The sequence below is a fragment of the Uloborus diversus genome, chromosome 9 (genome assembly GCF_026930045.1).
Source record: "Uloborus diversus isolate 005 chromosome 9, Udiv.v.3.1, whole genome shotgun sequence".
In the NCBI taxonomy this organism is placed as follows: domain Eukaryota; kingdom Metazoa; phylum Arthropoda; class Arachnida; order Araneae; family Uloboridae; genus Uloborus; species Uloborus diversus.
Genome location: NC_072739.1, coordinates 64,460,923 through 64,483,203, shown reverse-complemented (window position 1 = coordinate 64,483,203; position 22,281 = coordinate 64,460,923). Strand labels below are relative to the sequence as shown.

The 22,281-nt window shown below is 32.0% G+C and overlaps 1 protein-coding gene across 1 annotated transcript in view; it reads left to right on the top strand.

Moving 5' to 3' along the window:
* Nucleotides 1-633: 633 nt before the first annotated feature.
* Nucleotides 634-22,281, top strand: part of LOC129229350 (putative bifunctional UDP-N-acetylglucosamine transferase and deubiquitinase ALG13) — a 38,849-nt gene continuing 17,201 nt past the window's right edge. The window contains exons 1-11 of the mRNA XM_054863640.1: nt 634-769; nt 859-942; nt 1,518-1,568; nt 6,230-6,276; nt 11,127-11,199; nt 11,281-11,362; nt 12,600-12,738; nt 13,071-13,134; nt 15,640-15,769; nt 19,812-19,870; nt 19,954-20,048. Coding sequence (XP_054719615.1) covers nt 913-942; nt 1,518-1,568; nt 6,230-6,276; nt 11,127-11,199; nt 11,281-11,362; nt 12,600-12,738; nt 13,071-13,134; nt 15,640-15,769; nt 19,812-19,870; nt 19,954-20,048 — 770 coding nt within the window. The 5' untranslated portion in view covers nt 634-769; nt 859-912. The remainder of the gene's footprint in view (nt 770-858; nt 943-1,517; nt 1,569-6,229; nt 6,277-11,126; nt 11,200-11,280; nt 11,363-12,599; nt 12,739-13,070; nt 13,135-15,639; nt 15,770-19,811; nt 19,871-19,953; nt 20,049-22,281) is intronic.

The window sequence follows — 22,281 nt, the reverse complement described above, 5'->3', positions numbered from 1 at the left end:
TGCATCGTGCTCTATAGTTTATTGGAGTTGCGAATAGAAATTTTTTTTAATGCAAAACGAACCCTCTTCCCCCCCCCCCCCCCAAAAAAAAGAGAGAAACTGCTTATTAACAAAGCAAAATGAGAGAAAAGTTTTTAAAATAAGGTTTAAATTTTAGTAAATATAAATATTAAAATAATAATTAAAAGAAAGAAAAATGGAATTATGGAGTAAAAAGCTGAAAAGATAAAAATAAAAAAAAGAAGATTCTGCTCTGGGGATTACATCGAGTCCCTATATGTTTTCATATAGGGAATCTAGGATTACGTGCAAGGAGCAAAAAGTCTTTTTATTATGAAACTAGTTGCATAATAACTGTAACTTTGCTTGTTAAAAGTGCGATCGCCCAATTGAGCAGACGAAATATTGTTAAAAAAATATTTTTTTTTGTCGTATTGATTTGTTTCTTAAATAAATACCCTGGCTAAAAATTTGTAAATTTGTATACTTTTATCACTTAGGTAAATCTGAAGTTTTATTTTGTTCTTTTTTGTTACATTTCATCGACTTGAACTATTTTTTTTTTGTAGACCACCCTTTGACTACTTTGGTGGCATCCATTAATTTTATAACAGGTGGTTAGGTGCGTAAAACAAAGGAAGTAAAGTTTTTACGAATATAAAAACGATTTATATATGTCTCGTTCTTGGTATGTATAACTTAATGTTGTATTAAATCTGCGAATAAACTTCAAAAGCGTTGTTTCCTGGAAAATGCTCATCATGCTAAGGTTGATTATGCGTGCATTGTCTCTTAATTTTTAGTTATGAATTGCAGTTGCAGATGAACTCGTAACTGAATCAATTCTTGTTTCTTTAGCTGTTTTATACTCAAGTGCACCATGTTCAGCTTCGAGAGCGTTGTGTTGAATATATGTCCCGTAATCGGAGGTTATTTGAGCAGGTAAGATATTTTCATTTCCCCTGTTATTTTATTTTTTTTACCGTTCGTTTTGCCTCTTGTGGGAAAAACAAGTTGACATTAATTTTGGTATTGCTTCAATTTCTATTCCTTAATGGTTTCGATTTATGTTTTTCTGGTAAAAATATTTTTATGTTGTGATGCTATCACAAAGTTAAAAACTATATAGTTGTTGATTATATTTTTTCAGTTTATTTTTCGAAAAAAAAAATAGCCCAACCACACTTTTTTACCACTTCTGTGCCATTTGAGTTAGTCAAATGTGCAACCTAAGTTTACTTAGGGGTGATTTATTGTTATTATTTTAAAATTTGGCTTTTTAAAGCCATATTTGTCCTAAAAAAATCCAGATTTAAGGTGCTCATTTATAACTGGTATAGCTCAACAGTTTTTCTGCCTTCTAAACAGTTTTTTTTACTATCTATTAATCTTATACCCTGTTCAATGTTCTACTTATTGTACACATTAACTTAATATTTTACTAAAAATATTAATTTATCACAAAATAGTTGATGTAAGCCAAGTTTTTGTGTATTTATTGTGGCTTTTCTTTACAGTTTGTGAATGAAGATTTTGATGAATATTTAGAAAAAATTAAAGATCCTAAAGTATGCTTTTTTATATCTTTTTTTTTCTCTTCATATTATTACTATGAGCTTTAACAATTTCAAGTTAATACTAAGGGGCCTTGTCTCTTGTGCGTTCGCCCTCTGCAGTTGCTGCTTCACTGCCCACCTACTGCAGACCGATTTTGCTGGTTTCATCTTTAGCAACTGCATTTTCTGAAAGAATATTAATTGCATTTTAATTAATGTCAATTCAGGTCATATGAACACAAGACTTGAAAAAAATTGGTTCCTGATAAAATTTTAAATTTTTTGGGGCCTTTTTAGACTGTCTATGCCCAAGGTTCTCAAGGAGATGAGGTTTCAAACAGATATGCACAAACAAATAAAGTGTGGAATAGATGGGTATAATACAGTACAAATCTGACAACCAGCAACAGGCCCTAGGCCCAGCTAGGTTGGTCCTAGTATATTAGTCCTCAATGAAGATCAGTAGCCCTCTTAAACTGTCCTGATGCTCCTCAAATTGGTTCTTAGAAAATTCATATTCACAAAAAATTGCTTGTTTAGAGGGGGGGGGATGCATAGTTAAATTTCATCTAACAATTGAAAGCATTGATTTTCTGAAAATGGTGAAATTTGGAGAATTGTCTAAGAGAGGGGAAGGAGTTCATGACTCAGATCGCAGCATTTGTAATTTTTAGGCGAGGGGATAATTTTAGCGGGGATTTGATCTTATTTTGGAAAATATTGTTGGTTGATAAGTGCTCTGTAGTATTTAGAGTTGGGGGTATGCCTTTGCCCTTGAAAGAATAGGCACTCATGAAATTATTTATTTAAGTTGAGCAGAACAGGCATTCTAATTGTTTTCAGCACATGTTTAAGAGTTTTGATACTTCCTTGGAAGCAAGGGCTAAGTTTTTCAGAATGCTATCACTCTTTCATGTAGATGATTGAAAAAAAGTGTTTTGTTATAGAATTGATCAGAAGTTGTTCAGCTGCAGATGATTTCAATTAGTTTAACATGCTTTTAATTCTTTCACTTTTGGAAACTTGTTTCTTTGTTGAAAGCGCCTTTTTATCTTAATCTCTTGTGAATGTTGATGATGCTATTGTAAGAGGAATTTTACAGACAGAGCTATAATTGGCAATTTTATGAGCTGCTGTCCTTATTCTATTGTTTGGGATTTTTGGAAGGACTTTGAACAATATTTAAGAACTGTTCTCTTTTTTCTGATGGTTATTTTTAAGGACTGATTTTCTTATTCTAATGAGCATTTTGGGGATGATTTTAAGTCTGGAGTTTTTTAAAGGCTGTTGACTGTACTCTAATGTACACTAATAATAAACTAATGTACACTATATGACTATAAGTATTGGGACACTTTCAAAAATTTACATTTTTAAGGATTTCTCAAGAAATGAAAGTTCAATTGCTTTGTAACTTTTGTCACTTAAAAGGTATGTTTATGCTGTCAATTTCCATTAAAAGTTATGTCACCCATGCATTTAGGGGGACCAGTAACAAATTGAGGAAAACAAAAGTGTTTTTGTTCATGGTTAATCTTAAATAGCTCAGAAGAGGCAGTAAATTTCAGAAATTAATTACCTTACTATGAGCAATTATTTTACATACTTTCGAGGAAAATATCACCGATATTCATGAAGATATAAGCATTTCCCTCAGAACTGCGAATTTTATTTGAAGGTTTTTGACTCATAACACGTAAAGTTTTCCATCAAAGCTTATAAAACTTTCAGAAAACTTGAGAGCACATAAGAGAAGTGTAGTAATAAAATTTAAAAGTAAAATGTTGAAAATTTGATAAAATATGAACATTTATAGCAATTAAATTTTCTCTGTGCATACGCAAAAGATAACAATTTAACTTTCATAATCCAAACCCCAACTAGATTCTCCAACTCATAATAAAATTCCAGTTCAATATCTTAAAAATTCAAAAAGTTTTCAGCGATATAATGAGCCAAATTTGAATTAATCTTGGAAAGGCGACAACTCATTTGGGGTCGCTCACAAGTTTGCGACATTCATGGCTTGCAGTCGCTTAGTGTGATTGGTGATAAAAAGAGATTATTTGCGAGCAATCTCTCACGATTCATAGCTATCTTTCGCATATGGGCACAGAAAAATAGATTGCTTTGAAGGTTCATATTTAATCAAATTTTCAATATTTTAAATTTCAATATAATGCTTCTCTTGTGTGCTGTCAAGTTTTTTGAAAGTTTGGTAAGCTTTGATGGAAAACTTTACATGTTGTGAGCCAAAAACCTTCAAATAAAATTCGTAGCTCTGAAAGAAATGCTTATATCTTCATGAGTATCAGGGATATTATCTCGAAAGTACGCAGCATAATTGTACATAGTAAGGTTCCTCATTTCTGAAATTTACAGCTAATTCTCGGCTATTTACGATGAATGATGATCAAGAAACATTTTTGTTTTCCTCAATTTGTTGCTGGTCCCCTAAAAATGCATGAGTGATATAACTTTGAATGGAAAATGACAGCTAGAACATACTTTTTATGTGAAAAAAGTTACAAAGCAATTTGTCTTTTATTTCTCGAGAAATCCTTTGAAATGTGAATTTTTGAAAGTGTCCCAATACTTTTGGTCAGATAGTGTGGGTTTTAACGAAATTTCTTCTTATTTAATTTGGATAATGATGGCAGTCACAAGGCCTTGTATCTTTTTTTCCTTCACCAGAGGATGATGCAATATTAGAGATGTTCTGCACTGCCCCAGGCACATCATCTAGTAATAAAAACAATTGTATGAAATAGGGTTGCATTAAACTAGGATAGATAATGCCAATTAAAACGTGTAACAATTGCTTTGTGTTAAGATCTAGCTACTTTAATATGAGACTTTTCTCTGCATGCAAAACAAAAACTTCCTAACATTTTTGTCTGAGGCTTTGTAGTTAGAGTAGGTTCATGGCTTTTTCTTTTACCTATCCTAATGCTTTAGTTCTTCAACAGATCATTATTAATATTATTATAAATTCTCCGGTTTAATGTGAGAAAACAATTCTTCAGATTGTATCTTCAAGTTAAGTTGAAGTTTTTATACTAACTACCAAACGGCACAATCTGTAGGGTCAGAGATCCAGACAAAATTCTGGATTTGTGTCAGCTTGCACTATATATGAACCCCCTCCTAAAGCAGCTTGATTGCGTAGGCTCTAGTTTGGCTGCAAAGAGGGTCTAAAGTTGCTAGTTAAATACCAGAAAAGCAATGGATTTACATTTGAAATTAATTTTTTTTACCCTTTTCTTGCTATTGCATTGCAGTATGAACCAACTGAATGTATTTGCAACATAGAATTCCCCCCTTCCTCCTCCTCCCTACGTTGCACTGACAAAAGGCACTGAATATGTTGGGGGGGGCAAATACTGTGCCGAAGTTTCAAACTGCAATGAAAACGCCATTGCTATTCTGGGATCCTACAACTCAGCCTGGTTCATATAGCAAAAACTTGAGGGTCATGAGTCTGGATAAACTGCTGAATTTAGGTCAATTCGTACTAGACATGAGCCCAAGTAAAATAGTTTAGAGTGCATAGGCTTTAGTTCAGCTGCAAGGAGGGTCTAGTTTTGCTTGATCGGCTCCAGAATTTCCTATTCAGAGTCACAACTGTATTTTTTATGTCGAGGACTGCATACTAAGTGCCTTGCCTCCATGGTGGCAAGGCACTTAGCAAGGCACTTGCCTCCATGGCAAGGCACTTGCCTCCATGGTGGCCGGTGATGGCAGCACCATCACCGGATCCAACAGTTAATGTAAATTTAGAACTAGTCCAGGAGCTAATAGCTACCTGGTGCTAGCACCCCCAGAGGTATCGTTTCACTTGGAGGACATCGAGACCACGAGCATATTTAACGTCGCCCAGCCCTCTTTAATGACGACGATGGGTCTTCGACCATCGAGGTTCGAACTCGGAACCCTCCGGCCCCCGAATCCAACACTCTACCGATCGGGCTACCACGACTCCAGAACTTCAATAGCGTTTTCTTTTCAATTAGAAACTTTCGCACAATATTTGCTCTCCTAAGATGTTTTGTGTTTCTTGTAAGTACAATGTAGGATTGGAGGAATTTATTCTATACTGTGAATTCATTCTGTTGAGTGATATTGCAATGCAATAGCAGGAAAAGTCTAAAAAAGTTTAATATCAAAGGAAAAACCATTGCTTTTGTAGAGCTGAACTATCAACTTTAGAACCCCATTTTGGTTGAACTAGGACCTATGTAATCAAACCGCTGTACCTTGGTTCATATCTAACGTGAATTGATCAAAATCCAGAATTTCGTCCAGATTCTTGATCCTCAAGGGTATGCCGTTTGGTAGTAAGAGTAACAAGGCTCATGTGACAATCTTTCTTCTTTTATATTGAGCATTCAAAATGATTTCAAATGTTGTGCATATAAAGCTATCCATACACTTGAAATGGGAAATCCAAAAGAGCATTTCATTAAAGACTGCATATATATATTTTTTTTTGACTGTATCTGAAATGACTGCAGTTTATGAAATACAAAAGTTAGTAAAGTAAAATACTAGGGTCAACTAAAAATTGAATTCAATATTTGACATTAAGACTCAATTCAACAATGGTACTCTTTTTTGAAATGTTACTTTTAAGTTGCAAAAATTTTCAATAAAAGCATGACTTTAATTTCTAGGAATGGGCAGGGGAGGTGGAAATGAATGCTTTGGCTCTTAAGTATAAGTAAGTACTAAAAACATTTTAAAGGTGTAATTTTACTAAAAGATTCTAATTTGAAAAGCTTTGTTATTCAGTTGTACATTTTAAAATTTGCTTTAAAGTAAAATGCTTGCATTATTTATAAAATTAGTTTATAATTTGGAGAAAAAAAATTGTAGTTAGGCTGTTATTCATAATGTAGTGAAATTGCTCTATTAACTTACTAGCTACATAGCCCGGCACTGCAGGGTCTACAACAAAAATATACGTATCTTCGGCAGGCCGAGCATTTCATGTTAAGATATAAATTTTCCCGTTTTCATAAAGTTGAATAAAAAAAATTGACACCCCTCCCCCTCTGATGTGAAATGATAATTTTTCTTTGTATAAAATGCGCACACACCTTTAAAAAAAAAAAAACAAAAACCTATTTAAAGTTTCTTTGGAATTTAAAACTTTTCGTCAAATCTTTAAATTAGATTTACAGTTGCTTTAAAATTCTATTTAGCGAGTGAAACTGTTTTTACTGCAATTAAAAATATTTTACCAAATAAACAAAAAAAAAAACATCAAATAATATCTTTCAAATGTAAAAATAATTCCACAACTCTATTATCGCCAAACTCGCCCTGCAACAACGCTATCATAATTCATCTGTCTAACGGGGAAAAAAAAACATCCCGTGGAACATTCTAAAATCATCGTCAGGAAAAAAAAATGTCGTACATTTCACTCCGATAAAAACTTTTGTTTCAAAACAAATTGTCAAAACAATGAATTACATTTACGGTTGCTTTTAAACAATAATCCTAGACTGAACTGCTCAGCACCTAACGCACCAAGCGACCACGTTACCGAAACCCAGCCCTTTTGAGAGTGAAGTGGATGTTTTTTCTTTGGCAATAATAAATGTTTCGCCAAACAAAAAAGTATAAAATCACATTAACAGTAGCTTTCAAATCTTTATACATTAAGAGTTGCGTTGCTCGACTTTGCCCGGTCTACCTTGAGAACAAAAATTGTGTCAAGTGACATATTTTCAACAATCAGGCTTAAATAAAAGAAGAAAAAACATCATGCCAAATTACCCTTCCAAACAATGACGACAGATATTAAAATACTTTTAAGAAATTAAAATGTGAAAGATGGATTTTAAAAGCGTAACCATGGGAACAAGAAATAAAATAAGTTTAAGAAATTAAATGCAAAATAAGGAAAGAAACAATGGGTTCAAAAAGTGTAACCGTGGAAACGCGAAAATAAAGTGGTTGACAACCTGAATCAAAATGACATTTTTCGAATTTGAGTTAAAAACACTTGTAACTTTTTTTCCTTTGAAGATAGAAGCTAAGTTTTTCGACCATGGGTCGAGAGAGATCTGGAGTAAAAAATGTCGCTTTTTCCAATGGTGTCAAAAAGAAAACTGTGGGACGATTCCTTCACTTTTATTGGTAGATTTAATGAAGAAAGTAGTGCCTAAATTTCAGCTAAGGCTAAAAAAGTTCGAACTAAAAACGCAAATTACTCCCGCCGTAATTAAATTAGAGCATTGAAACAAATTGCTTAGAATGCGGAAAATTCTACCCTTTTCAACGATATGTAATGTTAATATGTACAAGCAATTTTTCACTCCCATATTCGGGAATTTATGTGAAATTTGGGCCTAAATTGGAATAAAAAAGGAACTATTTATCGGATTTTTTCGAATTGTAGCCTATGTCACTTAGTAAGAAAGCACCTTTCAAATAGTGAAGGAATATTTCAAATAGGTGCAGTGGTTCCGGAGATCACCTCGAACATATAAACGCACAAAAATCCTCCCTCTCTCTTTATAATATTAGTATAGATATGTTTTCTCGTTATCATAACATTTTTTTTATTGCTGCTCGGCTCCTATTAGTCATTTCATGATGTTATACAGACTATAGCTTTCCACAATCAATGAACTATACAACTCAAAGAATTTTTCAATTCAAACCAGTAGTTCCTGAGATTAGCACGTTCAAACAAACCCAACTCTTCAGCTTTATATTATTAGTATAAATTCTATGACCGTTCCTAAAAACAGGTTAGATTTCCAAAGAATAGATTTTCACATCAAAGACAATAAATTGAGCAACTGAATGCCTACCAATGGGTATTACTTTTATTCAGAACTATTCACCATCCCTAGATATTTTCACGAACGTTGGCTGGGTTAATTACCCACCCTGAATTTTAGAAACATAATGTAATTTGATATTTTTGTAGGTTTTTTTCCCTGTAAAATGTGTTGAATACATACCCTTTGCCCCTCCCTGGAAAATTCTAAAATGACGAACCTGGCTGGAACAGCAAACCTATATTAAACAGTTTCTCCTCTGAACTAGCATAGCCTTTTGGTCTGCCTTTCTTTGCATTCTTAGTATTTTTTTTATTTCTTCGATTGAGTAGAATAAGAATAAGATATATTCTTTTCTGTTATTTATTTCAGTGTTTAGTTTTGTAATTGGTTTTATTTGATGCAAGAAAAAAAAATCCTGCTTTATGGAAAAACCTGCTTTTAACCACATTCTGGTTAATTAACGAGGATATGTGGAGTTTTCTTCCTCCTGCTCTCTACTAGAAACAGAGTGGGGATTTTACCCAGAATGAACTTCACAAAACGATTTTGTGCACCAGTTGGGTATAGCTGCGAAGGATGCTGGGTACAGGTTCTTTTTGCATGTGAACAGCATCTTTTCCATCCGGTTCTTTTTAGAGTTGGAGCAAGGAAATGCGAAGTACAAAAAACTCAAATAAACGCAGCTATTGATTTAAATCTGTGGTGCCCAACCTTTTTTTACCCGAGGGCTGCACCTTATATCAAAAAGATACTCGCAACCCAGAGCACATATAAAATTTCAGAATATTTGAAATCTTTCAAATAACTTGTTGGAAAACATATGAAATACAAACTTAGAATTGTTGTCTGGGTGTTTATTTTATTAATTGCATCAGTCTTCCAGAAAGCAATTTATGAATATTTGTCTCCAAAATTTTTAGATATTGTGACTCATAGTAGTTATCAATTTGTTAGATTAAACAAAACAAGAGGCCGCATGGATCAGCTTTGTGGGCCGCAGGTTTAGCGCAACTGATTTAAATCTTTAAGTGTTTTAGCAAAATTTTGATCTCAAAGCTGGAAATAACCTAAAATTGATATTTTCTGGGATAAGCCTTTTTTTCTCTCCATCGATCAAAAAGGAATTAAATGGTAGTTGAACTGAAGGTCAAAATTTTTTCAATTTTGGTTAGTTTGATTAAAAAAATCTTTTTACTAGTTTTTACACAAATGACTTATGCAACTTATTTTTAGTCTATGCACATTAAAAATGCATTACTTTAAACTTAATGTAAATTTAACTTAATAGTAACCTCAAAATTTTTTAATTAATAAAACTAAGTTATGGCATGAGTGTATGGAGGGGTTTAGTTTCACTGTTATTTTTGTATAGTCAGAGTAGCTGACCTGTTCTTATCTCTCTGAAAAACTTTTATGACCAGTTCTCAAAAGTGCTAAACAGTTCTTGTGCTTTTAGAAGACTTATTTTGATGCTGACATAGTAACTTGCATGAACATCTTGCTGGGCTTTGTCTTGCTGGTATCCAACTGAAAATGTTTGTCTCAAAAGCCGTGTAGCATTCTTTTATTAAGCAGTAGCCCCAAAGCAGAATACTACTAAATTTGCGACGTATGTTGCAGAACAGATGCCTGAGCTGCAGAACAATTCTGTTTAAATGTGAGAGGAAAACTGACAAATTTTCTGCAGAAATTCTGTAAATTTCTGCAGAAATCGCGGTGCCGAAAATCTGCAGAAACTGTGGTGCAGAAAATCTGCAGAAACTGCGGTGAAGAAAATATGTAGAAACTGCAGATTTTCTACACGTATCTTCCAGCTCAAGATAGAATTTTGCAGAAATTCTGCATAATTCTTAAAATTAGAAGAAAATCTAAAATTCTTGCAAATTTCGATAATTTGGCGGAAAGCTCGCAATGTTGAATTCGATAAGTCCTTTGTAGCACTTTCCCAATCGATCTTCATCCATTTCATTTTCCGCCACACACGTATGTTTTGGAAACTTGCCAACATTGAAACACGTCCATCGCCAGAAATTGCGTGTCACATTTGAGATTTCAATCCCTTTGCATCCAGAAAATATTTCAAATATTTAGAAAGTTTTGAAGTGTTTTATTATATACAACCAAAACTCTACTCATTTCATTTATTATTTCAGTAATTTTTTTTATTTAAAAGCTTTATTTTAATTACTCTTTCATGCCATGCAAAATTAACCAAAAAAAATGTGGTTTGATACCTAGGTTCAGATTTTTAGAAACTTTGTATCTTTGCTCTTTCTATGCATTTTAGAAAGCATATAAATTATTTTTGGAGAATCTCAATCGGTTTAGGTTTGACACCTTGTTAAAGTTTTTTTTGATTTTATAGTTTTCATGATCAACTAATTTTACAAATTCAGTGCTCTTTAATTAGTCATTAGGTTGAAAGCTGTGAAGTTTCCGGAAATATATCTCATTTCCACAGAAATAAATAGCAACAGTCCAGTTATATATATGAAAAAAAAACCTCCTATATGAAATGATTTTGATTTTTGGCACGCAATTTGTGGAAAATGTCAAGTTTTTTCGCGTACAATGCTTGAAGTACTTGCAGAACAATTTTGGTCAAATGATTTTACGTTGCAGAACATTGTAAAGTATTCTGCTTTGGGGAGTAGTAGTAACCTTGGAGACAAAAGGCTTGTCTATCGTTTATTGAAACGCAATGTAGTTGATAATATACTTTTGATTTCAAAATGTTCACTAAATTCATTCCATTTTTTTTTCTATTTAGGCTTGACTTTGTTATATATTCTGATGTTAGTAAGAATCCTTTAACAATTAAAACTCCATCATCAAAGAAAACTGTAAGTGGTACTATTTGGAAATTAACATAACATAAACATTTTGAGTAGGCAATACTTTCAACTTTAAAAATTTCTTTTTAGATTGTCCTTGCTTGCACTGGTACAAACAGATATGATTGTGTGTATTCAAAATCCGAATTATCAGCATTAGCGTTTTGCCAAGGTAATTTTATTTCTTTTTAATTGCGATTTCTGTACAAGTTAGTATTTTTTCTCTTTTACATTTGAAGATCAGAAATATTGATTTATATAAATCTATTTTATAAATGTAGTTCAGAAAATTCATATAAAAATTAATTTATGAAATAAAGCAAAGGAAAATCTAAAAAGCATTTTACATACTAATTTCTTTGCTGTATAGGCTATCCAGTACTATTATGTATTTATTTAATTGGATTAAGATTGACATATTTTTGATTCTATGAATTAAGTTCACCAAAAGCTTAAGCCACTATAAAAGACTTGTTTTTATCATCCTGTTTTTATTGACACAAAATCACTTATTTATTTCAGAATTTTTTTATACAAATGAAATATTTTCTTTTTGTTGGAAGGAAATATTTTTCTGTTAAAGCTGGTTTATTCTGCTTTTGTATTCATAAGTGCTGATAAAATGGTTCAGATAAAATGAATTGAAAAAGAGGAGCTATGTTGATATTATGTAAATCCAGCGGCATTCACGTGTTCAGAATCTAATTATACAGCATTTAATCAGCAGTTAAAGATTGACTAAAATTTCTTCCTGATCTGATGGAGGATTAAAAAGTTTATATGGGCAGCTGCTAAGATATCTATATTTTATTAAGTCTTATTCTATTACGGGGAGCTGTTAAGATATTTATATCTTATAATTATAGTCGCATTCTAAATTGTTCTTTAAACTGCTACTACACCTGTTGATTCATAATTTATTTTAGAGTAGAAAGAACTGTTTGACTTTTAAGTTATGCATGTCGAATAAATTTGTGAAACTTCAAAGTTTGGTGGTTAAAACTTAATTTTACCCAGTAATAGAGAATTTTGATCTGCTTATTTGAAACCAGAGTTGGAATAAATGACTAGTGTGTAAAAGTTGTTAATGATTGTAAATCAGAGGTTTGCAGAAACAAAAGTATGAAAATATTTTCATTGCCTTGCTCATCTTATATTATTTTAGTGGCATTTGAAGAAAATGAAATCATTTGAATAGCATTATCGATTCAATTCATTCAGCAATCATATAATGTCATTAATAACTAAATAAGAGACTCTGGATTGAGTTGTTATGTTACAATATGATTGTATTATGACTTATGTACTTATAACAACATAATATAAATAGTGTATGCTTTCTACTTAATATTACATAGTTGCTTATTGTTATTTATGTTTGTTTTTTCATTGATAAAATTTTTCCTCAGCCGTTGTTTATGAAGTTTTATATAAAAGGGTTTTTGATCTTGGTGCTGATGTTGATGTAGCTGTTGAAAAAATGTTGCACGACAAAGCATATTCGAAGCAAAGAAGGAACAATTTACTTTGTCACTTGTTCAGAGAAAGGTTAGTATTATTTAAAGCTTTATACACAATCTGAAATCCTATTTAATAAGAGACCCATAAATTATATATTTGCTATAGTAATGAAAAACAGATTCAAAATAAAAAGTACTAGTTGGAAATAATTTTAAGTGATTTGTGTTGAATTTGTAGAACTCTTTGTATGTAATCATTTTTAGATCAGTCAAGCAAAAGTCAATTTACTTTTTTTTTTGTCCCTAGACATGGAGAAGTTTAATATTTGGCTTTTTAATGTCAACTTTTTGGTGTGGAATTTTTCTAAAATGTGGAGTAGAATAATTGTTGCATTAATTTTATTCTATTTTTTTTTAAAGCTGCCGAATTGATGGAGTTTCCGACAGTCATAATTTACCTGAAGATGACCAAGCTTCATTAAAAGTCAGTAAAATCTCATTTGATTATATATCATTGGCAAATAATTTTTCAATGACATTTTTTAAGGCAATTCAAGGTTTTTTTTTTTTTTTTTGGCATAAATAATTGTTTAACAAATTTGAAATGTGTAAATATTTATGAAGCATATTTTTTTTTCCAAAAGTTCTTTAAATTTTAGGTTTGAGCATTCAGTTTTCTATGTTATGTGCTATAATAGATTATTTATTCATTCACTAGCTTAGGGTAGATTATAGAAACTGCCATACTATAGCTTTGAAACAAATATCAGTTTGGTGAGTTTCAATTTTTTTTAATTAAAAAGAAAAAATAACGTGAAGACTAGCATAGGCTTTGGGCCCAGCTAGGCTAGTCCTATTCAATTTATCAGTTTTTGCTCACTAACTCCCTAGCCATTTGTGGTGGTGTACTTTAGGGGCTTTGCCCCTTTCTCACCACCTTAAGAGACTGGCTTTAGAATATTTCGTAGCTGCTTAACTCATTACTTAATGAAATAAGTTCAATTGAAGGTTTAATTAATCTTTTCCTAGGGTCTGTCCAGAGGACATATTTGGGTTCGTTAACGGACCCTTCACAAAAATCCGATCAACCAAAACGGACCTTTCAAAATCCGGATCAATCAAAACGGACCCTTTTCAAAATTCATAAACAAGATCGGATCTTTCACAAATTGTTTATTGAAAGAGCAAATCTGGAAGCAAAATAACGCATTTTTCGGAGTATAAAACCGATAATTTTTGGAGCCCTCTTGCGATGCTCCTGCAAGCCATAAATAATTGCCATGACCAAAAAAATAAATATAATGCTTGTTGTTATTTTCTGCTGTTAATTTATTTCCAAGAAACAAAGTTTGGTTTTAAATAATTTTGTTTGTTTTATCACAGCTGATTAGCAGCGGTGTTGTTGTAAACTTTTCTGAAAAGGCATTGGTAGGCACTTTTCTCCATGCTCATGATTTCATAAACAATAATATATATCAGCAAAATGAACTTAAAACTGCAAAGGGATAGTATTTAAGGATGGAGAAAAAATATGATCCCTTCAGATAGGGTTACCAACTTCAAAATTATCACCACTTAGCGCCTGGCATTGAACCTTTATAATGACTTGATTATACAATATTATCATCTTTTTATCAGCTTGTCAATATTTGCGTTTTTACGGTGAGGTGCATGTGATGTTTAACTGTTATTTTGGGAGAAAATTGATTTTTCGATGCTAACAAGGATGATTAACTTTAAATAAACTCTTTTAATTACAGTTTTTTTTCTTTAAATGTCTACATTTTGAAAAATGCAATCTTTTAACATCCGATATGAGAATCATATTTTGTTCTTTTTTCAAACTAACTTCGCTTTATAAGGATGCAAATAAATGAAAAGTCTCTTTGTTTCCGGTAGAACTCTCATTTCAAGTTAAAGCAAAATTCCATGTTCTTATGAGTCAAAAATTAAAATGCTGAATCGATGGTTTAATTTTTTTTTTGCTTCAACTGTGCCCACAGATATTAATGATATGTTGATAATAGGACTCTAAAATGCAATTTAAAAATAATTTTATCAGAAATATTTGTTGTATAAGCCATTTTTATATTTTTGATGCCTTCACTTTGAGAGTTGCGATCTCTTTGCATCCGCTATGGGAATACGATTTTTCGAATTTTTGATGTTTAGTACGCTTTGTTAAGAGGTAAACAAATAAAATCTCTTTTTATTTTTGTTAAAATCACGAAATTTATAAGTTTTAAATGAAATTCTGTGCTTTCAGAGTATCTTGGGTCAAAAAGTTAAATTTTGTACCCTTGTCTGATTTTTTTTTTACAATTATTTTAAATACTGAACTCAACATAATGTATAATCGTAGATAAATATTGATATTTGAGAGAGCGATGCCCCCCCCCCCGCCAAATACTAGAGATACACTCTAGAATGATATTCTCGACATAGAAGAGGAAAACTCTCAACTTAAAGTTTAAATGATGCAGTTTGTACCATCTCTAAATTCTAACATTTCGCTTTAACAATTTTTTTTTTGCGAAATTATTTGATTTTCACAAAATTATTTGATTTTTCACAAAAAACGGACCCTGTTAAAAATCCTAGACAGACCCCTCTGATTCAAATTGCGTTTTCTGATTCAAAGTGAGAAGGAACAAAATGAGTTACTCATAAAATTTCAACTTTTTTAGTACCTCTTTCGACTCTCTTCCAGGCTTCAGGCTGGCAGACATTCACAGATTTTAATACTATTTTTTATTGTAATGTTTGTTGTATGTAGATTTTATGGGTTTGAAAAATTATTTTGGCAGTTTCAAGTGCAGGTAATAATAGCATGTCTGTCTAAATTAGTTGTTAAAAATTATTGCTTCAATATTAGTCTTTTTTTATGCTGCAATTTAAATGAGATTTTTTTTTTAATTTGTGTTCAGCTGAAACTAAAAATGCAATTGTGTTTGGCACTTTGACGAGAATTTCTTTTAATCATTTTCAGAATCCTAGGTTAGAAATACGTAAAGCCTTAGCGCAAGGCATCCCTCCATTTCCTTACAAAGTTGCCAAAACACTGGATCCAGGAATATACAGAAATGTAGAATTCGACATGTGGAATGAAAAAAGGAAAGGTAATTTAGCAAACAATTTTAAATTTTCATTTTGAAAGTTTACATGAATTTATACCTTTTTTAAAATATAAATGTTATTTCAAACTTTTATATCTACTAGCACATTGTTAGTTCCTAGATACTGAGGTTAGACTTTTCATTCAAGAATTGACAATCTGTACACTAACAGCCCAACTGATCCTTTTCTCCCCTAAAAGTCTTAGTTTCAAGTTCCTAAAAGTCGGTTTTAGCAAAATTTTCCTCATTTTACTTTGCAATTTCAGTTTGATTTTGTATCTCTTCCCTAAAACCTCTTATATCCATAAGTCCTTGATAATTTGTAAATTTTGAATCAAATGAGGGCCTCACAGCAAGAGTTTTAAATTGTTATGCACCCTTAATTTTAAGCTTTAAAAGGGTAAAATTAAAATCCATTTCATTGTTTTTTGAAATTTTGGTTCTTTTTTTTCCTTGGAGGAAAAACTAAAAATCTGTTGGGAGCCCTGGTACAGACCTTTTTTTTTTGTCATGGCTGCATGAATATGTGTTCTATCCGTTTGAGTAAAAACTGTAGAGCGATTGGAAGGGTGTAAGAACTGTCAAATATTCAAAAAATGACTTTATTTTTGAATTATGTATATCCTCTGTTATTCTCATAATAATTCAACACCTTATTTAACTTACAAAAGGAAGAAATGTAATTGTCAATAATTATTCGTTATTAAATGTTTCTGCAGTGATAAATGTATCAAAAACTATAAACTTCTAAAGAATTAAAAAGAAATAAGCAATGCTTTATCGTACAAAATTACAGCTGACTGCAGCTACATATTTTGGGTTTTCAAGAAACCCATTTTTCAATGCAAAATAGTGAGCTTTTTTATATAAAAACGTTTGATAAAAGCGACAAGTATGCAGGGGTGCTCCCACCCAAGAGCAAGGGCGAACCCCCCTGAAACCACAAAGACCCCCCAAAAAAGAGGAAAATATGCCTTGTGGGGGTGTATGTTGTGCCAGTTAGGTATGTTGTGCCAGCCTTGTGTGCCAGTTTTTACTCAAACGGATAGAACACATATTCATGCAGCCATAACAAAAAAAAAAAAAAAAAGGTCTGTACCAGGGCTCCCAACAGATTTTTAGTTTTTCCTCCAAGGAAAAAAAAGAACCAAAATTTCAAAAAACAATGAAATGGATTTTAATTTTACCCTTTAAAGGTTAAAATTAAGGGTGCATAACAATTTAAAACTCTTGCTGTGAGGCCCTCATTTGATTCAAAATTTACAACATAAAAAATTACTCCATAAAAATTTCTATGGTTCAGTCTTCACTATAACCCCCCTTGTGGGCACCCCTGAAGTATGAACAACAGATAGCTTAAGTGTGTAAATATAGCATACTAAAAAAACAAACAGAAAATGAATCTAAGAGCCGAAATTCATTGCACGATTCCCTCAAAGAAAAAACTGATAAGCATTAAATTTTTCCAAACATACCATAATATTGAATTTTGCTGTCATAACAAAACCATTAATTAATAAATTTGCAATAAATTTCATGTTAGAAAAAAACTGTTACAAATCAATTGTTTCTAGCAAAAGACGGAATAAACATAATACAGGGAAACTTGAAAAATGTTAGGAAAACAGCAAAATATTAACGAAGTAAAACAAGAAATGTAACTGTAAAGACAGATAGAAATAATTAAGAAAGATATAATTCAAAACAGAAAAATTATGTGAAATATAGTTCTATATTTGCTTTAAACTGATAAGTAAATAAGTGGCACACATATTAACTTTTTTTGTTAGTTTTACCCTACTTTCAGAAAATCTAAAGTTTTTAAATATAAAGAAATCTTTTTAACCTGCTGTATTAAAATGTAATTTAAATATGTATCTTCAACAATGAGTTTCACTTGCTTTGTTTTTCTGTCTGGTACATTACTGAAATATCAATTCAAAGAAATTTCTCAAAAAAGGGACTGTGCAAATAACATCTAGTGTGCCGAAAAATTTTCTTGATCAAAATCAAGTGCCTAGATTAGTTATGAACTTGCACTTTTCTCTCTTAATTATTCTGTTTCCAAATTATCCTCAAAACTATTGATGAAAATAAATTTTATAACTTTTTAATACCACATGCAAAAAATACAGGGTGTCCAAAAAGTCCTTGACACATTTAAAAAATCATAGAAAACCAACAAATTGTCGTATGAATTTGCCATTTGCACCATAATACTTCACAAGTTCGAGAGTTTTTATGACATCGGAAAAAAATGAAAGGGGGGGGGGGGAAAGAAGAAAAAAGGCATTTTGCAGCCAGGGTGTCAGTCAGTATATGTTATGCTTGTAATTCTTTGTTTAGTAATTTTCATTCCTTTTTGCGTTTTCCCATATTAACAAGAACAATTTTAAAAGTTCAAACAAAGAATTACAAGCATAGCATGTACTGACACCACGGCTCTGAAATGCCTTTTTTCTTTTTTTTCCCTTTTCATTTTTTTTTTCGATGTCATAAAAACTCTTAAACCTGTGAAGTATTATGGTGCAAACCGCAAATTCATACAACAGTTTGTTGGTTTTCTATGAATTTTTTTAATGTGTCAAGGACTTTTCGGACACCCTGTATATTTAGAATTAAAACCACAGAATTTCCAAATGAAAAAAAAAAATGTGAGCCACTTATTACCAATCAGTCTGAAGCAAATATAAAGCAAAATATCAGTTGAATTTTCTGCTTTGAAATGTACAATTGTTGCTTATCAACATTAACTTGTTCAAATGACTTTTTTTTACGAATGGAATGCTAACTCGCCTTTCTCATTATTTTGTCATTTTAAACTAACTTCGTAAATATAGATTGAATGTTAAGGATGAAAGTACAGACTTTAAGTTATCATTTTTAATATTTATCTCGCCAATTTTGATAAAGAGTTGAAATTATGAAAACTCAAACACTTTATCAATTTTTTTTTTTTAAATTGACACTGTCTGCCTAGTTTGTGGATGGCTAAATGGATTGATTTAGATACAAGTTGATACTTCACAAAATTCTTTATCATAGAAGCAGCCCTTTCACAGAACTTCATATCTTAAAATTAGACCATACACAAAATTTCATTTTAAAACTGTTCTTTCAGAACTCTTAAGTGCAATCAATCTTTCTGAATGCAAAACATCAGTTAAGAAAACCTCCAGCTTCCAAGCATTCTTGGTAAAGTTCTTTTGGCAAAGAGATTTCAGATTAGATTTGTGATGGCTAAACATGCTGTCCAAAATTTGAGTTTTTTTTTTTTTTTTTGCAAATAACATAAGGAAATGCCAAAAACTCGTTCTTGGCTTCATTAAAAGATAAAAGTTGACCCCCCCCCCCCCGAAATGTGTGGACCTTAAAACAAAAACCTGGATTGACCCCTACAAAGTTTTTCCTGAATAAAATACTTTTTCAATATGAAAAACCTAATAAGTACAACAATGTGTTGAGTTCTAAGGGGGGAGAAAAGCTTTTTTCAGCTGATTTTGAAAGAATTTCTTAAATTGTAATTAAAAAAAAATTGCTAATTTTGATGTATTTTGAAATTTACTTCCTTGTACATTGCTAATGCAGAACAATTTCGATGCTATCTGTCCATCATATGATGTAGTGAGAAGCAAAGGGATGTTTGTGGCAAAATTATAAATTTGGAGATAACTAGTACAAATGGTGGGTGAACCTGTCCTCGGTCTTGGGGCAAGAAATTGTACTAGTAGCCCTGGTAGGTGCTGCAGTAGAGCGTAATTAAAAAAAAAATTCAATGAAAGCCTACCTAGGATCTGATCTTTAAACGCGTTTTACTCGAAACAAAGTAGTCCATTTGCATCCTTTTGCTTCTCACTGCCTCATATGAATTTTTATCCATTTAGTTTTCAAAACATTTTTTTGCAATTTTCTGTAACCTTGCTATGTAGACTACGTAGGAAAAAATACTAAAGGAAGAAAAAAGTTTTTATTCTTTGAAAGTTTAAATTTTAAATTTTGAATAAAAAAAATCTAAATAGATGAAGATCAAACATTGTTTTTACAGATGACCAGAAAACTGAACAGTTTATAGTTCCAAAACTAGAACCAGGTGTCAAGTGCAAGGTAAATTTTTTTTTTTCATTAACTCCAAACGAGGGTAGGGGAATTAAAGTTTACTCTGATGTCTCATCTTTTATCATTTCTAGGTTTACATTGAGAAAGAAGTTTATATTGGTCATATCCAAGATGTGTATAATGATACAGATGAAGTTTCTGTGTACATTGAAGAACTATGTAAACGGTAAGAGTGACTATTTGATTGATTTATTGATCAAAATGTTTGAAGTAAATAAATTTTTTTTTGTTTCATAGTGAATAGTTCATTGGAAGGCAATGAAAAATATTAGGCATTGGGCTGTGCATATCAGGCCAACGTGGAGTGGTGGTGCCAGTGAAGTTTGCCATGTTAGCAATTTCATGTGCAATGTGATAATCAAAGAAAATATTATACTTAGTGCTGAATTTTGTAAAGGGTACAGAATCTTAAGTTCCTGAAGTGAAAGACTCCAAAACTATCCCTGTTATACTTCAAATATTTGAACCTAAAATGACAAGTTTTCTTTTTTTTTTCTATATGTTTATTACCTTTTCTTGGTTGTATAGAAAAACATTTTATCAAAAGAAGTTTTGACTTATGTTTGTTAATGTCATTATTTTGTAGTAAGTTACCGCCCTAAAGCCAGGGCTAAGGCAGAAATACTTAAAATACACCGCCAGCTCAGTTATTCCATCTGAGGACTGCAGTTTCGTGCTTTTTAGCACTCATCAGCCAGGAATAGGAATCACATGAGCTGGAGGCGAAAAATCTCTTAAGGGAGCCAAGAGAGCCAAACAAACTGGTAGCTAGTGCAGAATTAGCAAACCAGATGAGCGACCGCAGCAATGGTGCGGTTCAACTCAAAGATTGATGGCAAAGCTAAGGTATTTTGTAGTGAGTTACCGCCCTAAAGAGAGCCTCAGTTTGTTTGGCTCTCTTGGCTCCCTTAAGAGATTTTTCGCCTCCAGCTCATGATTCCTATTCCGGGCTGATGAGTGCTAAAAAGCACGAAACTGCAGTCCTCGGATGGAATAACTGAGCTGGCGGTGTATTTTAAGTATTTCTGCCTTAACCCTGGCTTTAGGGCGATAACTTACTACAAATTACCTTAGCTTTGCCATCAATCTTTGAGTTGAACCGCACCATTGCTGTGGTCGCTCATCTGGTTTGCTAATTCTGCACTAGCTACCAGTTTGTTTGGCTCTCTTGGCTCCCTTAAGAGATTTTTCGTCTCCAGCTCATGTGATTCCTATTCCGTGCTGATGAGTGCTAAAAAGCACGAAACTGCAGTCCTCGGATGGAATAACTGAGCTGGCGGTGTATTTTAAATAATGTCATTATTCTCTTATCAACGTATTAATGCTCCCTTGTGGCCTTTTACATTAGTAATTAATGCAAGTACAGTATAACCTTGATTTGACAATTGTCAAGGGACTGGAAATAGTTATTGTTAAATCAAGGATATCGTTAAATCGAGGAGCATAGACATTTAATGCAGTCAAACCCAGACCTGTGAATTGTATCATTAAACTGAGGAAATTGTTAAATTGAGTGTCATTAAATCGAAGTTATGCCGTAATTTGACCAGTTTTCCATTCAAGGGGTTAGAACTAAGCTGGTGTTCATCATATTTTGCAATCAAGTGGTTTATTTTAACCTCCAGATATTCAAACCCAAGAACTAAGTTGGAACTCTAAAATTTTAAATTGCATCAAAACTTTATTTTCCACATTTTTCATGATCTTGACTGAAAGAATAGGTGGGAATATTTCTTCACATATGATATTTTTGTAACATTACCTGGTGTTGTAACGGTGGTGTGTCATTTCAATTTGAAGAATGTTTCTATGACCTCAGATGTGTTTGATTCATTTCAAATGCACTTATACATCATTTTCACACTGCAGTTTATCTCTAATTTTTATTTCGAATAGAGCTAGCTTCTATATACAAAAATGTAGCTAATATCTCTATTCATTCTATATACAGTTACTCAATTCACGATAACTCGAATCTAGCTTAGAGTTATCAAAAGTCCCACTTATTGCTACTTTCGGTTTTTGACATTTTAATGTTAAAAACCATCGAATATTTTAATTAATATGTACACATAACAGAAAAAATTACAGAGCTTAAAAGTTTGTAAGCATAATATGCGCAGTTTATTCAAAAATATTGAGAGAAAAAAAAATCAAAAGCATGGTTTTGATTTTAATACTGCTGGAACCACTTGAATAGAGCTGATTCTATTTCAGGAAAGATGCTCATCTTCATTCATTTCAAATTCAGATTCATGGATTCTACCACTTTAGCAGTTTCTCTTTTTCTTTTAATATCATTGACAGAGGACAGTTAGAAATCTTTAATAGTAAAGAAAACTCTGTCTCTCAGGACCTTGTCAGCAAATGATCAAACTAAAGAATGAAGGGGAACGTAG